Source organism: Rattus rattus, chromosome X, assembly GCF_011064425.1.
Source record: "Rattus rattus isolate New Zealand chromosome X, Rrattus_CSIRO_v1, whole genome shotgun sequence".
NCBI classification, from domain to species: domain Eukaryota; kingdom Metazoa; phylum Chordata; class Mammalia; order Rodentia; family Muridae; genus Rattus; species Rattus rattus.
Genome location: NC_046172.1, coordinates 36,635,475 through 36,655,400, shown reverse-complemented (window position 1 = coordinate 36,655,400; position 19,926 = coordinate 36,635,475). Strand labels below are relative to the sequence as shown.

The following is a 19,926-nucleotide window of genomic DNA, read 5'->3' as shown; positions in this document are numbered from 1 at the left end:
GAGAACTGATTACTTTGGTAACATTACCATCAAATTCAATGGACACACTGATATATTCTCAGTAATTCTCATGGGAACCAGGCATAAACTGGCACAGTCTTTTGAAAAGTTAGATAAATTATTTACCTCAGTAAAAGATTGAGCTCTACTTTATACATAGTGTGATTTATAGATTTAAGCATTCGGTATGAATCCTGGAGCACCATAAACATATATATTAAATCAGACAGCATGGCTATATAAAGTACTTCAGCAACTATGTATGTATGTATGTATGTATGTATGTATGTATGTATGTATTTATTTATTTTTTGCTAATTTGACACAAGCTAGAGTCATCTGGGAAGAAAGAATGCCAATTGAGAAAATAACCCCACCTAATCATCCTGTAGGCACGTTTGTGTGGGATTTTCTTGATTAATGATTGATGTGGGAGGGTCCAGGACATTGTGGCTGGTGCCACCCCTGGGGTGATGCTGAGCAAGTCAGCAAGCAGTGTCTCACCAGGGCCTCTCTTTCAGTCCCTGCCTCTAGGTTGCTGCCTTGCCTGAGTTCCTGCCTTGGTTTCCCTCAATGATGGATTATGATCAAGACTTGTGAAACAAATAAACCCTTTCTTCCCCAAATTGTTTTCAGTTTTGATATTTTCTTACAGCAAAAGAAAGCAAAGTAGGCACGTGGTATCTGTTACTGAGCTACACTACAGTTCCACAGTTCTATTTTTTATCAGTTGTTTCTAAAGGGCATAAAGTTAACTTTATTAGTATGGAATTAATACGATCAGCTCATAAATCCTTTTCTAAGGAAACTTTTATGTTGTTTTTCATTTCTTTTAATCTGGCACACTCATTCTGCCAAAAACCTATGGTGACTGTTTACTTGATTAAATATGCCTTGTAAACATAAACACATTTGCCTACTGATTTCAGATGACAAATTTTCTTTTCCCCAAGAAATCTTGTTTGACACACAATTTAACATAGTTTTTCAGTTCAAAGCATCCTGCTATGTCCTTAGTGCACTGAAATTTAACACAGAGGGAGGCGTGGGTATGTGTCATACAGGGGTGGAAGACTGTCTTGTTTTGGTGTTGATGGTATCTGCTTCTTCTTTTCCTCTCACTCCAGTAATCTGAGGACACACACATGGGCAGATCAACTTGTTTTTATAAATTACTTAAAGCTGTATTTCTCAGGAAAAAATAAAATCTTAACAAAAGATTTCAATTTCTTTACTATAGCGTGTCTGTCATCATGGCACTACCCAAGAGTTATCAGCTTCACCTTGGAGAATAAGGACAAAATAACCTATTCATAACCTCATTGAAATTTAATGACAAATGAGCCTTAATGTGAGTACTCTATCAAGCCAAATCATGTTTAGAGATACATTTGATTTTAATCAAGAACATAAGAATCTTTAATTAATGAACACCACAGGATGTTTTAAGTAAAAGTATGTCATATTACAGTGATAACTAATCAGAGAGCAAAACAATATACCATATGCTGCTGTGCATCTCTACTGATATAAACACCTCCAAAATTAATGTTCTAAGTTCTCCTTTTCTGGCTTCAATTCACTGGTTATCTAACAATTTGCCTTTCTAAGAATCAAGCTGACACTTAGAATCTTTTAATGCCATGTCTCCCACCTCTCTTTGGAAAGGCATGGGAACATTAAATCCTGCCAAACACACACACACACACACACACACACACACACACACACACACACACACAAATAAATGCACACCAGTTAAAGTGAGCCACAAATACTAAAAGGTAGGAAATATAAGCCACTAGACAAAGTTACTTGGCAGACCTGAGGTAAGGGGGAAGAAAAAGACCTCTGAGAGCTGTATTAATATAATAGTCAAATCCAACAAAAGATCAACACTCAGAATCAGTTTTACTATATCAGCCATAATTGCTGTGTTGATTCTTCATGTGAAGTCCAAGCAAAGAACCAGCATGATTACAACAGCAATTTCAAGTGAGAGACCAGGTATTAAAAGCAGAAGAAATTTGTCTGAAAATTTGGATTCTAAAACAACCAGCACAACGCTCGTGTAGTATTCAGATTCAAATGAAAAAGCCACAGTACATATTTTTGTAAGAAGCCTTCTCTTTCCAGAAATTCTCAGTTGTAATGTTTTTCCTATAGTGTTATCTAAACGTGAGTACAACTAGCTTTTTTTTTTTCCAGAAATTGTTACATTCCAGGAAGGAAATAATAGAGCTGGATTTGAACTAAGACATTGTGTTGATCCAAAGCTCTGAGGACTAAATGTCTGGGACTCTTACTTGACACATCAAGAAAGTTTACTGTTAGTATAGTGAGGTTATTTAATCTCCTTTACCTACTCCTGATTTTTAACTCTGGTTGCTGTGAATAGAAAGTGTCTATCAAAGGGTACTGGACATAAAATAAAACTGCCCATCCTTAAAACACAAGGACCCTGACAATCCCCACTGAGAAAAAAAAATACAAAACGTCTAATTCATCTTAGATGCCCATTTCCCCCTTAATTAAAAAAAAAATCAATGGGAAACTGGTCATGGGAGCACACAACTGTAACTCCAATACTCAGGAGGCTGATACAAGATTTAAAGTTTGAGATAGCTAAACCCTATCTAAAAAGCCCAGTGGAAAATAATGGAGATACTGAACAATGACCACCGCTATAACTAAGGCCTCCCACAAAGATTGCCAAAGATGCTCAGAAACAGAGCTATTAAATGATTGTGGACAAGGCATGACTGATATTCAGAAGCAATTCTTTACTATACAACTTCACCATGCATCTATGCTCTTATAGGCATTATTTAACTTTGTTGGGTCAATTTTATAATCTGTAGCGGAGTAGCTAATAATAGTATCTGACTTTCAGAGTTGTATACATGTGAGAACTAAATAAACTAAAATATATCAAAGCACTTTGTACTGTGAATACATTCAAGAAGTATTAGGGGCATTTATCTTTTGAGTATATTTTAGATTTTATGTTAGAACAATCAGACATAGATCACAAAGGCAGTAAATGCCTGATGTTAATTTTTGCTAAGATCATCCCATTGTTTCCAATAATGCTGTTTGAGTTTATCCTCAATGTCTGCGTTGATACCTTGGGGTCTTGGTGCAAAAATACTTCAAGTGGCCCTCATGAGCACACTGGAAAAGAGATGATTAACATTTTAACCAGAGCTCCATGGCTGTTACCATAAGTAAGAGATCTGAAGTGTTTTTCTTCCCAGATAAACTAGGAAAAATGGTAATCTCAATTTGATGTAATTCTTGGCTTATTAAAATGTAATAGCAATATAAACATTTGATGGTTTGCTTAAGAAAAGGTGGAAATACTACTCTACAAGTTAACTTCTTGTGCTAAGCTATGAGAAAGGGAAAAAAAAAACAATGATAGAAAAAAGGCAACACTGAAAACTCCCTTAGGCTCTTTGGGAACATTTGAAATATACATACCGTAGCTTAGTGGATGAAACTAATCTGATATTTTTTGTAAGAGCAAATAGATTTTTACCTCTCAAAATTACATAAGCATATATTATATATACCATATTATCATTATCTCTATACATCTTGCTGTATAGAACCTTTACTCTTAATTCTTATCTAACTATAACTCAGTACTTCTTCACTACTTTGTTTACTACCTACTTAATTATTCACAGCCTTTAGGAACTGCTAGTCTATTTATAACTTCAAAGAACTGTATTGTGTATGAAACTTAACTTCAGTACTAAGAATTATACTCAGGAGATGTCCAATAGCTATAGACGAGTGGAGTTGACATGTAAATTTCTCAGTTTCTAGTACAAGACCAAAGGATTTAACCACATATTAAGTAGGAAGTCTATTATGTTTCTGTGATATTTTATATATATAACCCATATTTCTAGCTCTTACATCTTTAAGCAGTCAGGTAAAAACAGCTTTAAAGGGCTATTTTATGTGTTTTCAAAGAAATTTGAAAGGAAAGGCTGACATATTTTTATTACTCTTAGGCAAGTGCTCTACCTCTGAGCTAAATCCCCAACCCCCCTATTTTTATTACTCTTACCACAAAAATTAAGGTGCAGAAATTCCACCAGGCACAAAGATGAAGAAATTAAGCCACTAAGACACATTTACCACTTTATAGTCTTAGGTGAGGTTTGCCTGTGCATGGTGATTTGATGAAGACTGCGTCTGTTATTTATAGAATTGTGCAACCTGCTCCTATTCTGTGGGTTATAGTTACTGCCATCAGTCCACATCATTTCCATTGTACAGTTCAGAGAGTAGGCAACAAAGTCTTTTAACATTCCCTCCCCAGAAGGATTCTGTTTATACTCATTTCCTGGAACCTGTTTTTGTATTTACTATGTTTCATGTTCTTCCTGCACTAAAAACTATCTTGTTAGAGCAGAACCAGTATAATTACAGGACAAGTGCTTATGTTTTCTACACAAAGAATTGTCATTCAGGCTTTTTGCAAAATTATTTAATAAAATATTATAAATTTCTATCCATTATCAATATTATATCAAAATTCACTGATAATTTTCTTCCAAAGACTTTCCTTCATTTGCCCAGCAGTTTTTATTCAAAAAAGTGGAACAGGATCATAAAATAAAATTTATTTCTTTACCTTGTTCTTGTTTAATCCTCTCTCTTTCGGCATATCCTGCAGTCAGCATGTTAATTCTATTAAGCCACCTGGAAAAACAAAGAAAAAAACAACAACAATTCATTATACTCTTTAGAAATACTTATTTTAAAATATCTAAAAAGTAGAATAACCCTACATATGAAATATAATCTTTATTAAGCTTGAAAAATTTTAAGTTTTCAATAGGTAACAGTCTACTGTAGTACAAATTGTTCCCATACTGAAGATGTAATTCCAATGGAACAGTTATTTAAAGCTGTTAGTATGTGCAATACAAAAGGTTTTGAAATGGACAAAGCCATATCAATTCTTTTCCTTCAAATGGATAAATACTTCAACTATGCCTGCACTTCTGTTTTCATTTTCAGATGAAATACTCCTTTGGAGACATTGATAATAGTCTAATTTATACAAATAGGAGAAAAGTTTTAGAGCTTACCTATGAAAATAATAGTCTTACCACAAAATAATAGGTTTTGATTACAGAAGAAATTGGGGAGAACTCACATTTCAAACTACTGTAAATAACTTTGGAATTACTGTTAGAGTTAATGTCATTATAATATAGAATAGTCTGATCTAGATGTATTTTAAAGAAACCTGTGTTTGAGACATTTTCTCTTAAGATACTAGATCCTTTTTAACTAGAAAATAAATAAATTTGTTTAACTGATTCACATATTTAATGATTTTCCAAGTACTGTTATGTATATATCATATACCTAGCACATTTTGAAGAGAGGAAAGTTGTATCTCTGATGGGCATCTATTGAAATTTAAACTGCAATTTTAAAGCAAAGAAACGTAAATAGAAATAAGTTCAGGAAATATATCATGTATATATCATCCTAAAAAACATACAGAAAGTGAAGAGAGGACTGGAGTCCTAAGAGTAGAGAATAAAATAATCAGTGGAATTCAATAATATATATTTTATACATATCCAGTAGATTATAAATTATAAATCAAACTTCATGATAAAACTTCAAGATAAAACCTTTGAAAATGACTATTTGCAAAAGAGTAAAATAAAATTTAGTATACAGTTCACTTGTAGTGAGAAAGGGGTTGAATTTGTATTATAGGGTAAATACAATTACTTTGGGGAAAGACTAAACTGATGTTGTTAGGTAACACTTAAAAAAAAACACTGACATTTAATCCACTACTATGCATTTACTTCTGATAAAATTATGGAAGAAAACTTCCCTGAACTAAAGAAAGAGATGCTCATGAACATACAGGAAGCCTACAGAACTCTAAATAGACTGGACCAGAAAAGAAACTCCTCTTGTCATATAATAATCAAAATGTAAAATGCACAAAACGAAGAAAGAATATTAAAAGCAGTAAGGGAAAAAGATCAAGTACCATATGAAGACACACCTATCACAGCTAAATGAGACTTCTCACCAGAGACTCTAACATCAAGAAGATCCTGGCAGATGTCCTACAGACCCTAAGAGAACACAAATGCCAGCCCAGGTTACTGTGTCCTGCAAAACTCTCAATGAACATAGACGGAGAAACCGAGATATGCCATGACAAAACCAAGTTTACCCAGTATCTTTCCACAAATCCAACCCAACAGAAGATAAGAGATGAAAAATTCCAATACAAGGAGAGAAACTACACCTTAGTAAAAGCAAGAAAGTAATCATCTTTCAACAAACCCCCGAAAGATAGCCACACAAACACAATTCCACCTTTAACAACAAAAATAACAGGAAACAACAATAACTATTCCTTAATATCTCTTAACAATGGACTCAATTGTCCAAAAAAAAGAAAAAAGAAAAAGACATAGACTAACTGACTGGATGCATAAACAGGACCCAGCATTTTGCTGCATACAGGAAACACACCTCAGAGACAAAGACAGAGACTACCACAGAGTAAAAGGCTGGAAAACAATTTCAAAGCAAATGGTCCCAAGAAACAGGCTGGAGTAGCCATTTCAATATCAAATAAAATCAACTTTCAACAAAAAGGTATCAAAAAAAGATAAGGAAGGACACTTTATATTCATCAAAGTAAAAATCCACCAAGATGAACTCTCCATTCTGAACATCTAGGCTCCAAATGCAAGGGCACCTATATTCATAAAAGAAACTTTACTAAAGCTCAAAGCATACATTGCACCGCACACAATAATAGTGGAATACTTCAACATACCATGCTCATCAATGGACAGATCATGTAGAAATAGAAATTAACACAGACACAGTGAAACTAACAGAAATTATGAACCAAATACTTATTGAACATTTTATCCTAAAACAAAAGAATATAACTTCTTCTTCGCACCTCATGGTACCTTCTCCAAAATTGACTGTACAATTGGTCACAAAGAAGGCCTCAACAGATACAAGAAGATTGAAATAATCCCAGGCATCCTATCAGCTCACCATAGACTAAGGCTAGTCTTTAATAACAACAAAAACAACAGGAAGCCCACATACACGTGGAAAACTGAACAATACTCTACTCAATGATAACCTGGTCATGGTAGAAAGAAAGAAAGAAATTAAAGGCCCTTTAGAATTTAATGAAAATGAAGATACAACATACCCAAACATACGGGATACAATGAAAGCAGTGCTGGGAGGAAAACTCATAGCTCTGGGTACCTCCTAAAAAAGAAACTGGAAGAGCATACACTAGCAGCTTGACAGCACATCTCAAACCTCTAGAACAAAAAAGCAACTACATCCAAGCGGACTAGATTGCAGAAAATAACCAAACTCAGGGCTGGAAACCACCAAGTAGAAACAAAGAGAACTATACAATGAATCAAGAAAACCAGGAGCTATTTTTTTTTTGAGAAAATCAACAATATAGACAAAATCTTAGCCAGACTAACCAGAGGGCACAGAGACAGTATTCAAAGTAACAAACTTAGAAAAGAAAAGGGAGACAGAAACAAGGAAATTTCAAAATTTCAAAATTCATCACATCCTACTACAAAAGCCTATACTCAACAAAACTGGAAAATCTTGATGAAATGGACAATTTTCTAGGCAGATACCAGGTTCCAAAGTTAAATTAGGATCAGATAAAGCAACTAAATAATCCCATAACTCCTAAGGAAATAGAAGGAGTCATTAAAAGTCTCCCAACCGGGCTGGAGAGATGGCTCAGCCGTTAAAGGCTAGGCTTACAACCAAAAATATAAAAGTCTCCCAACCATTGCAGACTGGTACAACCATTCTGGAAATCAGTCTGGAGGTTCCTCAGAAAATTGGACATTGAACTGCCTGAGGATCCAGCTATACCTCTCTTGGGCATATACCCACAAGATGCCCCAACATATAAAAAAGACACGTGCTCCACTATGTTCTTAGCAGCCTTATTTATAATAGCCAGAAGCTGGAAAGAACCCAGATGTCCTTCAACAGAGGAATGGATACAGAAAATGTGGTACATTTACACAATGGAATACTACTCAGCTATCAAAAACAATGGCTTTATGAAATTCATAGGCAAATGGTTGGAACTGGAAAATATCATCCTGGTAAAGTAGCAATCACAAGAAAAACACACATGGTGTGCACTCATTACAAGTAGCTATTATTTAAATGCTTGAATTACCCTAGATGCCTAGAACAAATGAAACTCAAGATGGATGATCAAAGTGTGAATGCTTCACTCCTTCTTTAAAAGGGGAACAAGAATACCCTTGTCAGGGAATAGAGAGGCAAAGATTAAAACAGACACAGAAGGGACACCCATTCAGAGCCTGTCCCACATGTGGCCCATATATATACAGCCACCCAATTAGACAAGATGGATGAAGCAAAGAAGTGCAGAAGTGTAGATCGCTCCTGAGAGACACAGCCAGAATACAGCAAACACAGAGGTGAAGCCAGCAGCAAACCACTGAACTGAGACTAGGACCCCGTTGAAGGAATCAGAGAAAAGAACTGGAAGAGCTTGAAGGGCTGAGACCCCATATGTACAACACATACCAAACAACCAGAGCTTCAGGGACTAAGCCACTACCTAAAGACTATACATGGACCGGACTCGACCTCATAGGTAACGTAGCAATGGATAAGAAGCACCAGTGGAAGAAGCCCTGGGTCCTGCTAAACTGAACCCCAGTGAACTAGATTGTTGGGGGAGGGGTGGCAATCTTGAGGGAGGATGGGGAGGAACACCCATAAAGAAGGGAGGGGAGGATTAGGGGGATGTTTGCCGGAACCGGGAAAGGGAATAACACGAAATGTATATAAGAAATACTCAAGTTAATAAACAAAACAAAACAAAACAAAACAAAAACAGTACTATATCAAAAAAAAGTCTCCCAACCAAAAAAAAAAAAAAAAAAGAAAAAATCAGATGATGGGTTTAGTGCAGAATTCTATCAGACCTTCATAGAAGACCTCAAACCAATACTGTTCAAAATTTCCACAAAATAGAAAAAGAAGGAACACTACCCAATTCTTTCTACAAAGCCAAAATTATGCTTATACCTAAACCACACAAAGACCCAACAAAGAAAGAGAACTTCAGACCAATTTACCAATTTCCCTTATGAATTTCAACACAAAAATACTCAATAAAATTCTCATAAACTGAATCCATGAACCCATCAAAATGATCATCCAACATCATCAAGTAGACTTCATCCCAGGGATGCAGGGATGGTTCAATATATGGAAATCTATCAATGTAATCCACATTATAAACAAACTCAAAGGAAAAAAAATGAACATGATCATCTCACTAAACGCTGAAAAAGGGGCATATTTAATACACCTTCATAGTGAAAAGTCTTGGAAAGATCAGGAATTCAAGGTCCATACCTAAACATAGTAAAAGCAATATATAGCAAACCAATAGCTCACATTCAACTAAATGGAGTAAAACTTAAAGCAATCTAATGAAAACCAGGAACTAGACAAGGATGCCCACTTTCTCCCTGCTTGTTCAATATATTAATTGAAATCGTAACCAGAACAATTAGACAACAAAAGAAGCTCAAAGGAATACAAATTGGAAAGGAAGAAGTCAAAATATCACTGCTTGCAGATGATATGATAGTATATTTAAGTGACCCCAAAAATTCCACCAGAGAATGACTAAACCTGATAAACAACTTCAGCAAAAGTGGCTGGTATAAAATAACAAAATAATAGCCTCCTCCAAGATAAACAGGCTAAGAAAGATATTAGAGAAATGACAGCCTTATTCACAAATAATATAAAATACCTTGGAGTAACTCTATCTAAACAAGTGAAAGATCTGTATGAGAAGAACTTCAAGTCCCTGAAGAAATAAATTGAAGGTCTCAAAAGTTGGAAAAATCTCCCATGCTCATGTATTGGCAGGATTAATATAGTAAAAATGGCCATCTTGCTGAAAGCAATCTTCCGTTTCAATGTAATCCCCATCAAAATTCCCACTCAGTTCTTCATAGAGTTAGAAAGACAAGGGACAAAGAGTGAAACAGAGACTGAAGGAAAGGCAATCCAGAGAATGTCCCACCTAGGGATCCATCCCATCTGCAGATACCACACTCAGACACTATTGCTGATGCCAAGAAGAGCATGCTGACAGTAGCCTGATATAGCTGTCTCCTGAGAGGCTCAGCCAGAGCGTGACAAATACAGAGGTGGATGCTCACAGCCAGCCATTGAACTGAGAACCGATTCCTCAGTGGATTAATTAGAGAAAGCACTGAATGAGCTGAAGGGGTTTGCAACCCCATAGGAAGAACAACATCAACCAACCAGAACCCCCAGATCTTCCAGAGACTAAACCACCAACCAAAAAATATACATGGCAGACTCATGGCTCCAGCTGCATATGCAGCAAAGGATGACCTTGTTGGGCATCAATGGAAGGGGTGGAGGGCTTGGTCCTGTGGAGGCTCAATTTCCTAGAGGAATGCTAGGTTGCTGAGATGGGATTGGGAGGGTGGTTGGGTAGGTGGAAGAGCACGCTCACAGAAGCGGGGGTGGGGGAGAGGAATGCGATAGGCAGTTTGTGGAGGAAAAACAGGGTAGGGGGAAAACATTTGAAATGTAAATAAATAAAATAACCAATAAAAATTCAATTTCTATTTTATTAAACAGGGAGGTTGAAATTCAAGGAAAGAAAGAAAACTAACTGAATAGCTGAGATCTAAATGTGACCCAAGATAGTATTTGAAGAGGAAAATATGTGTAGGTTTTCATTTAGCCACCAAACAATTACAGAGCCATCAGATCAGGTGGCTATATAATCTTGTCTTATTATACATGAAAGGTAACAGGAAGAATTATTACATTTCCTAGTCATAAATTATTGACGTGGATACCCTATCAAATATACTTAGTTCTTGAATAAACCAGGTTTTGCATACCCTTTTTGGCATCTAGAAATACATGTTAAGACATATTTCTAAAATTTAACACGTAAAAAAATCTTTTTCTCTGGTACTATTTTAAATTTTTATGGATTATGATACTTTCAATGTAAAACTGACAGTCAAAAGGTTGACTGCCAACTCTTGTTCAAAATGAACATTTTAAAAAATGCTATTCTTTATTATTATTCATATATAAATTGTATTGTGTATAGATGAAATTTAATACACATATTAAGCTAATATCACTTTTAAAAATTGGGGATGATCACCTGGATTATATAGTTGGATTATTCAACTTTATTCAACTAATGCAGGATCTACAATAAGATTCCCTAAAGATTGAAGTGAAGGCTGGCAGCGTGAATTTTCAGCCTGATTCACTAATTCATTCATTGAGATGTAAATAGCACTTACCTGTTCATGTCATCGAGATGCTCAGCAGCGAAATAAAAGCTTTTGATTTTAGGATGGCAGGCCTTGAATGCACTGTGAAGAACACCACAACCAATAAGTTACATTTAGGTTTCTGCAAATTGGAAAGCATACTTTTCAAAAATATTATTCAAATTGGGAGAGGGGAAAGAATGGGATCAAAATATGTTGTAGGAAAAAATTTCTAATTTTTAGCCGGGTTCGGTGGCACACACGTTTAAGTCCACCACTTGAGGGGCAGAGGCAGGGACATGAATCTGTGTGTTTAAGGTAAGTTGCAGGACAGCCACAGCTTGATACTGAGACCTTGACTTTTGTTTTGGTTATCCCAAAGACATTCTATGGTGTTTATTTATTATTAACGTCATCATCATCACTTGTATGTATGTGCGTGCACACACCGGAGGAATAGAAATTGGGAGTTGGGAGATGATCTTCGCTATCCACGGACAGTAGGATTAAATTCAGGCTATCAGGCTTGCATGTAAGCTGCCTTATCTTCTTGCCTCAAACTAAGTTGTATGGGTAAAACTGCTACAATGACTAACCTAAGTTCATGTACGTAATTCATCTACCACAATGACAGAAATCAGTAAAATTCCATGTTATATCCTCAAAACTAACTTTCTCATAATGCCAGTTTGAAAGCATCACATAAACAACCTACAACTCAAAATCTAGAAAATTACAAAATAAATTATCCACACACAACCCCCCTCCATTCCCCACGTAAAAATAACTTACTATTTCTTGCGGCATTCACTGGCTCTATCGATTTTAAATTCAGGCAGACTGATGAATCCCTCTGCTTTTTCATCCTAAAGAGACAAGTTTTCTGTTTACTCTCTCACACCAAAGAGGTCTGAGGCGAATTATTCTGTGCAAGTATGAATTAGATTTTTCTAGTAATAAATGTTCTGCTCATTTATTTTGTAATTCTACTTATGTTCCATAAATTCTACGTATACACAAAGCAAAGGAATATTTAGAGAACTTATAATTTTTAAAAATTAAAAAATCATGTTATAATGAAATAGAAAATATTTTGCAAATTAAAACATATTTTATAAAAATTTTGTGGCCTATGGAAGTAGTTCAGTAGCAGAATACTCATTTGTGCAGGTTGTATTAAGGTCTGCATTAGAATGTAAACAGCAACAGCAACAATAACAACAAGAAAAACCACAACTAAAAATAACAAAAAAAAACAAATAAGAAAGGAATATTTTAGGCCAGATATATAAAATAACTGAACGTTTTTGTATAAAATTCTGTATCATTTTTAAAAGATTCATTTGTTTCATGTGTATGACTAGTGTCAGAATATATGTATGAGTATCCTGTGTATGTGTGTTCCTTAACAGAGGTCAGAAGAGAGCACTGGATCCCCAGAGACTGGAGTTAAAGATGGTTGTGAGCTATCATATGGGTACTAGAAACCGAGTAACTATACCTAAGTGCTGAAAAGCCTCGCCTGCCCCATTTCCATGATTTTTAATACTTAGATGTGAATATGGAGATGTTTACCAATTCAAATTTTCATTTTTTATAATAATTTGCTCATCAATTTTGAATTATTTTGCTATATAACAATTATTTTGTAAATTCAATAGTTTAGAAATTAAGTAGGTCAACTTTTTTGAATGTGTGTTTTCACCTGAAAAATTCAATAAAATTCATAAATCCTTCTCTCTTTAATACTGGTTAATAAAACAACATAGGATAATTATTCAAAATATTATATTTGTCTCATGCTAAAACAAGTTTAACATGATTTGCTGGCTAAACTTTCAGTTAGCCTGTCCCTTGCCTTGTTTATGACAAAGTTTCATAGACTTTTACCATTCCAAACTTTTTTTGATCTGCTAAGCTAGCCCATAACTCCTTATATATAGCAAATTTAAATAAGATTAATCCCCCTCTGCTGTATATGTTTTGGGGGACTTGCTGGTGTATGCTTCTGGTTGGTGGCTCAGTGTCTGAGGAGAATAGACACACAGAGCCCTCAAGAGGCTTGTGGTCCCAGGGAGTGGAAAGGTTTGGCGAGCTGGGCTTGGGAGACGGTAGAGGGAGGAGATACGGGATGAGGAACAGTCAGAAAGTAGACCAGGAGGTGAGTAATGATTAGACCATAAAAAAAGATTGAAAAATAATAATTAATAAAACCACAATATATATTTATTTAATACCTTTCTACTTTATTTTTAGTCAGACCAAAATAAAAACAAAAAAGACAATGGAAAAAAAGATTACTCCCCTTCCCATTATTTTGAAGAAAAATATTGCTCTCTCTCTCTCTCTCTGTATGTATGTATGCATGTATGTATGTATGTATTTTGTGCATTTGTGCTATTTCTATTATTAACGAGCTATACAAACTTAGAATTCTGAGCTTTGATAGCAACTGAATTTGTATGAAAGAAGCAGCCCCACATTTTTGCCTTTAAATATTTTTCCAATCTCAAGTTCCATTCTAAAGTCTATCTTGTGCTACTTTTGTCATCCTTAATTTAAATCTAAAATATTTATGGAGCATTATCTTTTCGTAATGATGTAACATGAAATACTGTATGTCCTCTAAAATAACAAGAAGGATTTCCTGGAAATATGTACTACAAAATTATTCATTTATATTGTACTAACAGTAATAACAGCTTGCCAAAGTCTGAAATATAGGCACTATTTAATAAAATAGACAACAGATTTTCATCTCTTATAGTTTGAAAGCCAGAATAGAATTTAGTATACATAGACCAATCTATAATTGAGTCACAATAAAGAAAAACAGAGATTCTGCATCTTGATACTTCATGATTAGCACATAAAATTTTAGTATACCTATCAAATAAAAATGTTTTTGTATTTGTTTACAGTAACTAGACAGGATATACTTAGTGAAACTGATTTTATTTTGTGTAACTATAGGACTGCCACAAAAATCAAATCAAAATATTTTCACATAAGTATATAGAAAATTATTAATTTAAGATCTTCTAAATAAGTCTTCAATTAATGAACACTGAACACTAGGCATTTTGTAAGACATTGTTCTAAGTTGTGTTACAGTCACTGATTCATCTCTAAGAAAGCTTAGTGAGAGATGCATCATTACTTTCATTTTGAAGAGGAAGCTATAAGCACAGTCACTCAAGTAGTATAATCCCTGAGTTTACTCTGTACTCATCATATAAGATGGCAGCATAATAGCTTAGGGAACATGATTCTCTAGATACTGTGTTACAATCAAAGGCCTAATAGTGACAGTAACCTTCAGCAATTACTCTTCGAGTGAAAATTAATTAATGTCTTAGGATATTATTTGTATAAAATCTACAAACCAATAACCAATTATATATATATATATATATACATACATACATATATATATGTATATATGAGCTAGAAGCCAAGATTATTGTTTAAGAAGTCTAATAAAGTGAAGTAATAGGTATAACAAACAAGTCAAAGCAGTGCCAAGGGGAAAAAAAAACAGTGAATCAATCAATTACACATTGGCACATTTGCTGAGAAATGATTTTCATTGGGATGATTAGTCTAGATGTAAATATGTTGTACCAAAACCATAAAAACCATAGACAAGTCATTAGAACAATTAAAATACATTACACAAGACCCTCCTCTCAAGTTGGCCAAAAGTAATGGATACTTATAATTTTAAAAATTGGCTACTAGTTACTTTTTTCTCGAGGAGAAACTAAAATAAATAGAAATAATACTGAATTACTTCAATTGCTAGGTTGTCCCCTTCTTCAAAACAGAACTTGAAAATCCATATGAAACTTTGAGTAAGCAGTTGTAAAAATCTATATGCTTTAAGTTAAGGTACTACATCAGTTGCTTGGTACTTTTAGAAAGAGAACTATATTTTAAGTGTGCCTCAGATACGTTGCTACATTAGACAAATGAGAACTCTGAAGCTAGATTTTGCATTGGCATGAGGGTGATATGATTTAAAACCAAATGGCTCAAATGTTGAGACTTTTGCTAGAGATGGTGAGAGTACCAATTGCTCTGTCTTACCTCTTCATTAATATACCAGTACAAGGATGCATCCTTTAGGACAAACCAGTACTTCTTCCATTTCTGTGAAAAATAGCTCTTTGCATCTTTCTTTTTCCAAAGCCATCCTTCACAGTCACCACGGCCAAGATCCTTGCAAGAAATTCTTCTTTTGCTCTTGCCTGCTATAGCTCCTAAAGAGAGCAAGTGGTAATACTTTATACATTTTGGAAAACACATAAAATAAATTAATCTGTACATCCTAAAAGCAAGTCAGATACTTATTATTCATAAAATTATCATTTCCAATTATGTAATCCTCATCTCAAGGCCTTTTGAGACCATCTGTTATCAAAAATATCTGCATGGTAAATGATCTAAAACCACATTGCCTTCAAGACAATGAGAGGATTAATGAAATGTGCTGGGGAACATCACTGTACAAAAGGAGCAGGTTAACAGGTTCATTTTCTTTTATTACCTTTGTTTTTCTTCTTTGATTTGTGCTGCAGAGAGGACTGCTGAAATGTCTGAAATTAAAGACAGGGAAGGTTAATATGTGCAGAGTGTGATACAGAGAACTCTTAGAGCTACACTGATGACTCTAAGTCCAGGTTAGAGAAGTAACTTTCCCCTTTAATATTTCAACATAAATTAATATAACCACATTACTTTCCCATCTCCTTTGAAACAGGAGAGGGTCTAACCCTGTTCTAATTTTCTGGCAGATTCTAGGATAAGACTCATTGTGAAACTAAGTGTTCTTAGTCCCCTACACACACAACTGTCCCCTTTGAGAGACTGTCTATCGTGCTTTCTAATACAACATCTGGTCTGATTCTCACACAATCTGATGAACTATGAGGCAAATATTTCTTTCGTGTTTCTGTCTGCATTACGCATCTAAATAAATAAGTACTTGGATCAATATCACAATGTCACACCTACTTATACCGACTAATCCTCATGTCAATGGTATCAGCTCCACGGCACATCTCTTCTTCTGAACATATGAACCTTCCCAGTCAACTGCTAACCCCTACAACTATTTTTGGTACCTTGAACACGTTCCATCCATAGCCTCCAGTGTCTAATACCACTGTTTTATCTATGAAAAAATATTATGTCATCTAAATCATTGACCATACCACCCAATTCTACTTATATTTCTGTCCTACCTAGTTTCCATGGGATATCATTATAATTGTTCCTTTGCATTATTCACTGTATCTCTAAATATTTAAGTTTGATATGTCTTGAGAAAAAGCCAGAGCTGTAGTGACACACCTAACTTTTAAATGATGATTATAAATCACTTGTCCTACTCAGATAATATATTCATATTTTGGATAATTGTTCACTAGCATAATAAGATTAATTATGAATAGCTAACCAAGAGAGATTAGAGATTGCATGTGAGGTTTCAAGTCACAGACCAGACTTTGAAGCAAACCTTCTTTGGAGTAACAGATTTTTCTTTTTCTACACAAACATGTAATGGTTAAATGGATTTTGTTTATATAAAATTTTCTGATTTAGTTGTAGAATTAATTCATATATACTATTCAATATATTTCCCCCTAAAATACTGTGTTTATATAAATCTTTTTGTTCTGTGTATGAGTTATAAACATCTAACACATAAAAAGACAACAGTAAGATTAATCTCCTGACAGTGTAATCTAGAAATAATAATCCCCCAAGTTTCATACTACCATAAATATCTCTTTGTGTTATATTCATATATATATAAACACACATAGATGTGGACACATACATATGTTTATTACATATACATACACACATATATATTATAGAAATCATGGCTATAGAAATTCACAATTAGTTGTTGAGAGAATAAAAGAAAATTTATTATGCTGTACGGGTAATTCTGGCTAGTGTTTAAGTATACTTAATTTCCACATAATTATTTTACATATATTGTTTGCCATGAAATTACTTATGTAGCTTCTTCCTTTTGTGTTTCCTCAAGTAATTATTATAGTTTTGTAGTTCATTACCTTGAAATATGACAAAGATTGGAGATGCCTTTTTTTCAGATGCTATCTACATTATTAACAGCTTGTAAGAATTGGGTTATTTAATGTGTTACATCTTTTACACTTACTTGTTTAGTTTATTATGGTGCTAGAGATCAGACAAAGAGTTCTATCACTAGTCCTAGGTGGAGACAACGCACCAATCTCTTCCACAGATTTTGTAATTTCAGCCCCCTCCTTTTCCCATACCCAATACAGTTATCTATAGATTTTTGCTGCTAAGTACGCCCAATTGTCTGACATACAATTTAAAGCTAACATTTTTTTTTTCAGAGCTGGGGACCGAACCCGAGGCGCTCTACCACTGAGCTAAATCCCCAACCCCAAAGCTAACATTTTTTCTATCTCTATTACTTCTTCAGATATTAACTAAAATCCCAACCATGTCCATACTAATACTAGACATCTTTTTTTTTTTTTTTACCCTGGAGACCTCCATGTAGCTTTGTGCAGACCTCTATTCCTGAAGCTGCTTACTTTGTCTTTCTCTGATTTAATAACCTTCAAGCTTCCTTCTGAGTCATGTTTAGACATTTTCTGAGACTTTCCAGAAGTCTCATGGCAAATGAGAACAAAATAATACAAATCTTTTTTTTTTTTTTTTTCGGAGCTGGGGACCGAACCCAGGGCCTTGCGCTTGCTAGGCAAGTGCTCTACCACTGAGCTAAATCCCCAACCCCTAGTAATACAAATCTTGTAGTCAAAATTTCCCCAGCCTTAGATTCTAAAATTAACATTCAAAAGCAACATACTCAAATAATCAAAAAGTAAACTAGTAAAATATTTAAGATAAACCTGCCATAGGTAAAGCCCAGTAAAACCAGTTCCCTTTTGTCTCAAATTCAAAGTATATGTAAATGCTTGCATTTTAGTTAGCTCTAGAAAACAGTCGCGGAACTATTTGTTCTTACTAAGAACAAATCACATACACATTCCTATACATTTTAAATAGGTCTGCCAATCCTAACACTTACTAGCACACAAAGAAGTAGAAAAGGAACTACAAGAATAAAATGTCCAGAAATTTCTTTCTTTGCTAATTTCAGAAGTTCCAGGGGCAGATTGGAGTTTTTGCCTCACTGCTGTATTAGAGACAATTCTAGGTTTATAAAAGACTAGTCAGCTACAGCCGTTTCTACTGTGTACCAAAGTAGTAAAGAATATTTTTATGGTTACATAAATCATGGTTACATTGTTTATCTTAAATAATTCAACAGAAACCAATGATTCAATAAGAGTACCAAAGTTTTCCTGTCATATGGAAGATACCCCATATAGTTCGATAGATTCTGAAATTTGCTTTTCAAAAACATTCCATATCAGGAAGGCTTGGCCAACAAATGGGATTATCATATTATAGCCTTGTCCCTTGAAGACACTAGTAACTCTAAAGTCAGACTTCATAGCTTCGATAAATCAAGCTAGTTCCTCCTAGAGCTCATAGATTCCAATGATAAGGATTAAAATAGATACGTCTCTGCTTAAAGAAAGGAAATTGAAGCCAAAGGAGACCTAACCATGCTGTCATTAAAGCCTCTGACTGCACGAACATCAGAGTGATCTTTCTTCACCTCTAATGCCTCTAAGAGCTCTTTCTTTCACAGTGGTCACTAGTTAAGTGTTTCTTAGTTGTAATAGCCTTTGGGGCTGGAGAGATGCCTAATCTCAAGAGTGCTTGTTATACCTATGTGGAGGGCCTGGGTTCGACTTGTATCACCAACATAATGGCTCATAAGCATCAATAACTACAGTTCCAGGGAGTCCGACACTGTCTTCTGACTTCCACAGGTACCAGAAATGAAGACAGTGTCCATATATGCATGCAGGAAAAAACACACACAGTATCAATAAATTTCAAACAATCAAATCAAGCAATAATAGCCCAAAGAGCTCCACAAAAGATCAAGCCAGTTATCAAATGGCAACTGCTGCCAAAGGTTCAAAGGAACCCCAAATTGCTCAAGAACAACAACAAAAAAAATCAAACTTAGGGTGCATCACTTGGGGAGAAACTTATCAAGGTTTTTAAGAAACCAAGACAAAGTCCAAATACTTGTTTTCTCTGTTTCACAAATAAAGATAAAAACCAATAGACACTCCAACATAGATGGGGAAAGCCCATGAATCCTAAACACTATACAAATAACTATAGGGAACTGAGAAATGCTGGGAGCAGGAGAAAGTCTTCTCTAGGGAAGAGCACGCCAACTGCTCATCTAATACCTAATGGTCAGTCTTGAAGGCATATATACAAATACATTATAGAGACTGAGCAGGTTATATTTAAGAACAGAGAGAGAGAGAGAGAGAGAGAGAGAGAGAGAGAGACTGACTCACACATACAAGTAACAGCAACTAATGGAAAAAAGAAGCTATAAATTGAAAGA

The 19,926-nt window shown here is 34.8% G+C and overlaps 1 protein-coding gene across 1 annotated transcript in view; it reads right to left on the bottom strand.

The window, feature by feature from the left end:
* The window catches only part of Cnksr2 (connector enhancer of kinase suppressor of Ras 2), a 227,289-nt gene that overhangs the window by 33,380 nt on the left and 173,983 nt on the right, over positions 1-19,926 (bottom strand). Inside the window, 7 exon segments of the mRNA XM_032889343.1 lie at positions 1,063-1,117; positions 1,120-1,131; positions 4,652-4,719; positions 11,442-11,513; positions 12,204-12,277; positions 15,501-15,673; positions 15,961-16,009. Coding sequence (XP_032745234.1) covers positions 1,063-1,117; positions 1,120-1,131; positions 4,652-4,719; positions 11,442-11,513; positions 12,204-12,277; positions 15,501-15,673; positions 15,961-16,009 — 503 coding nt within the window.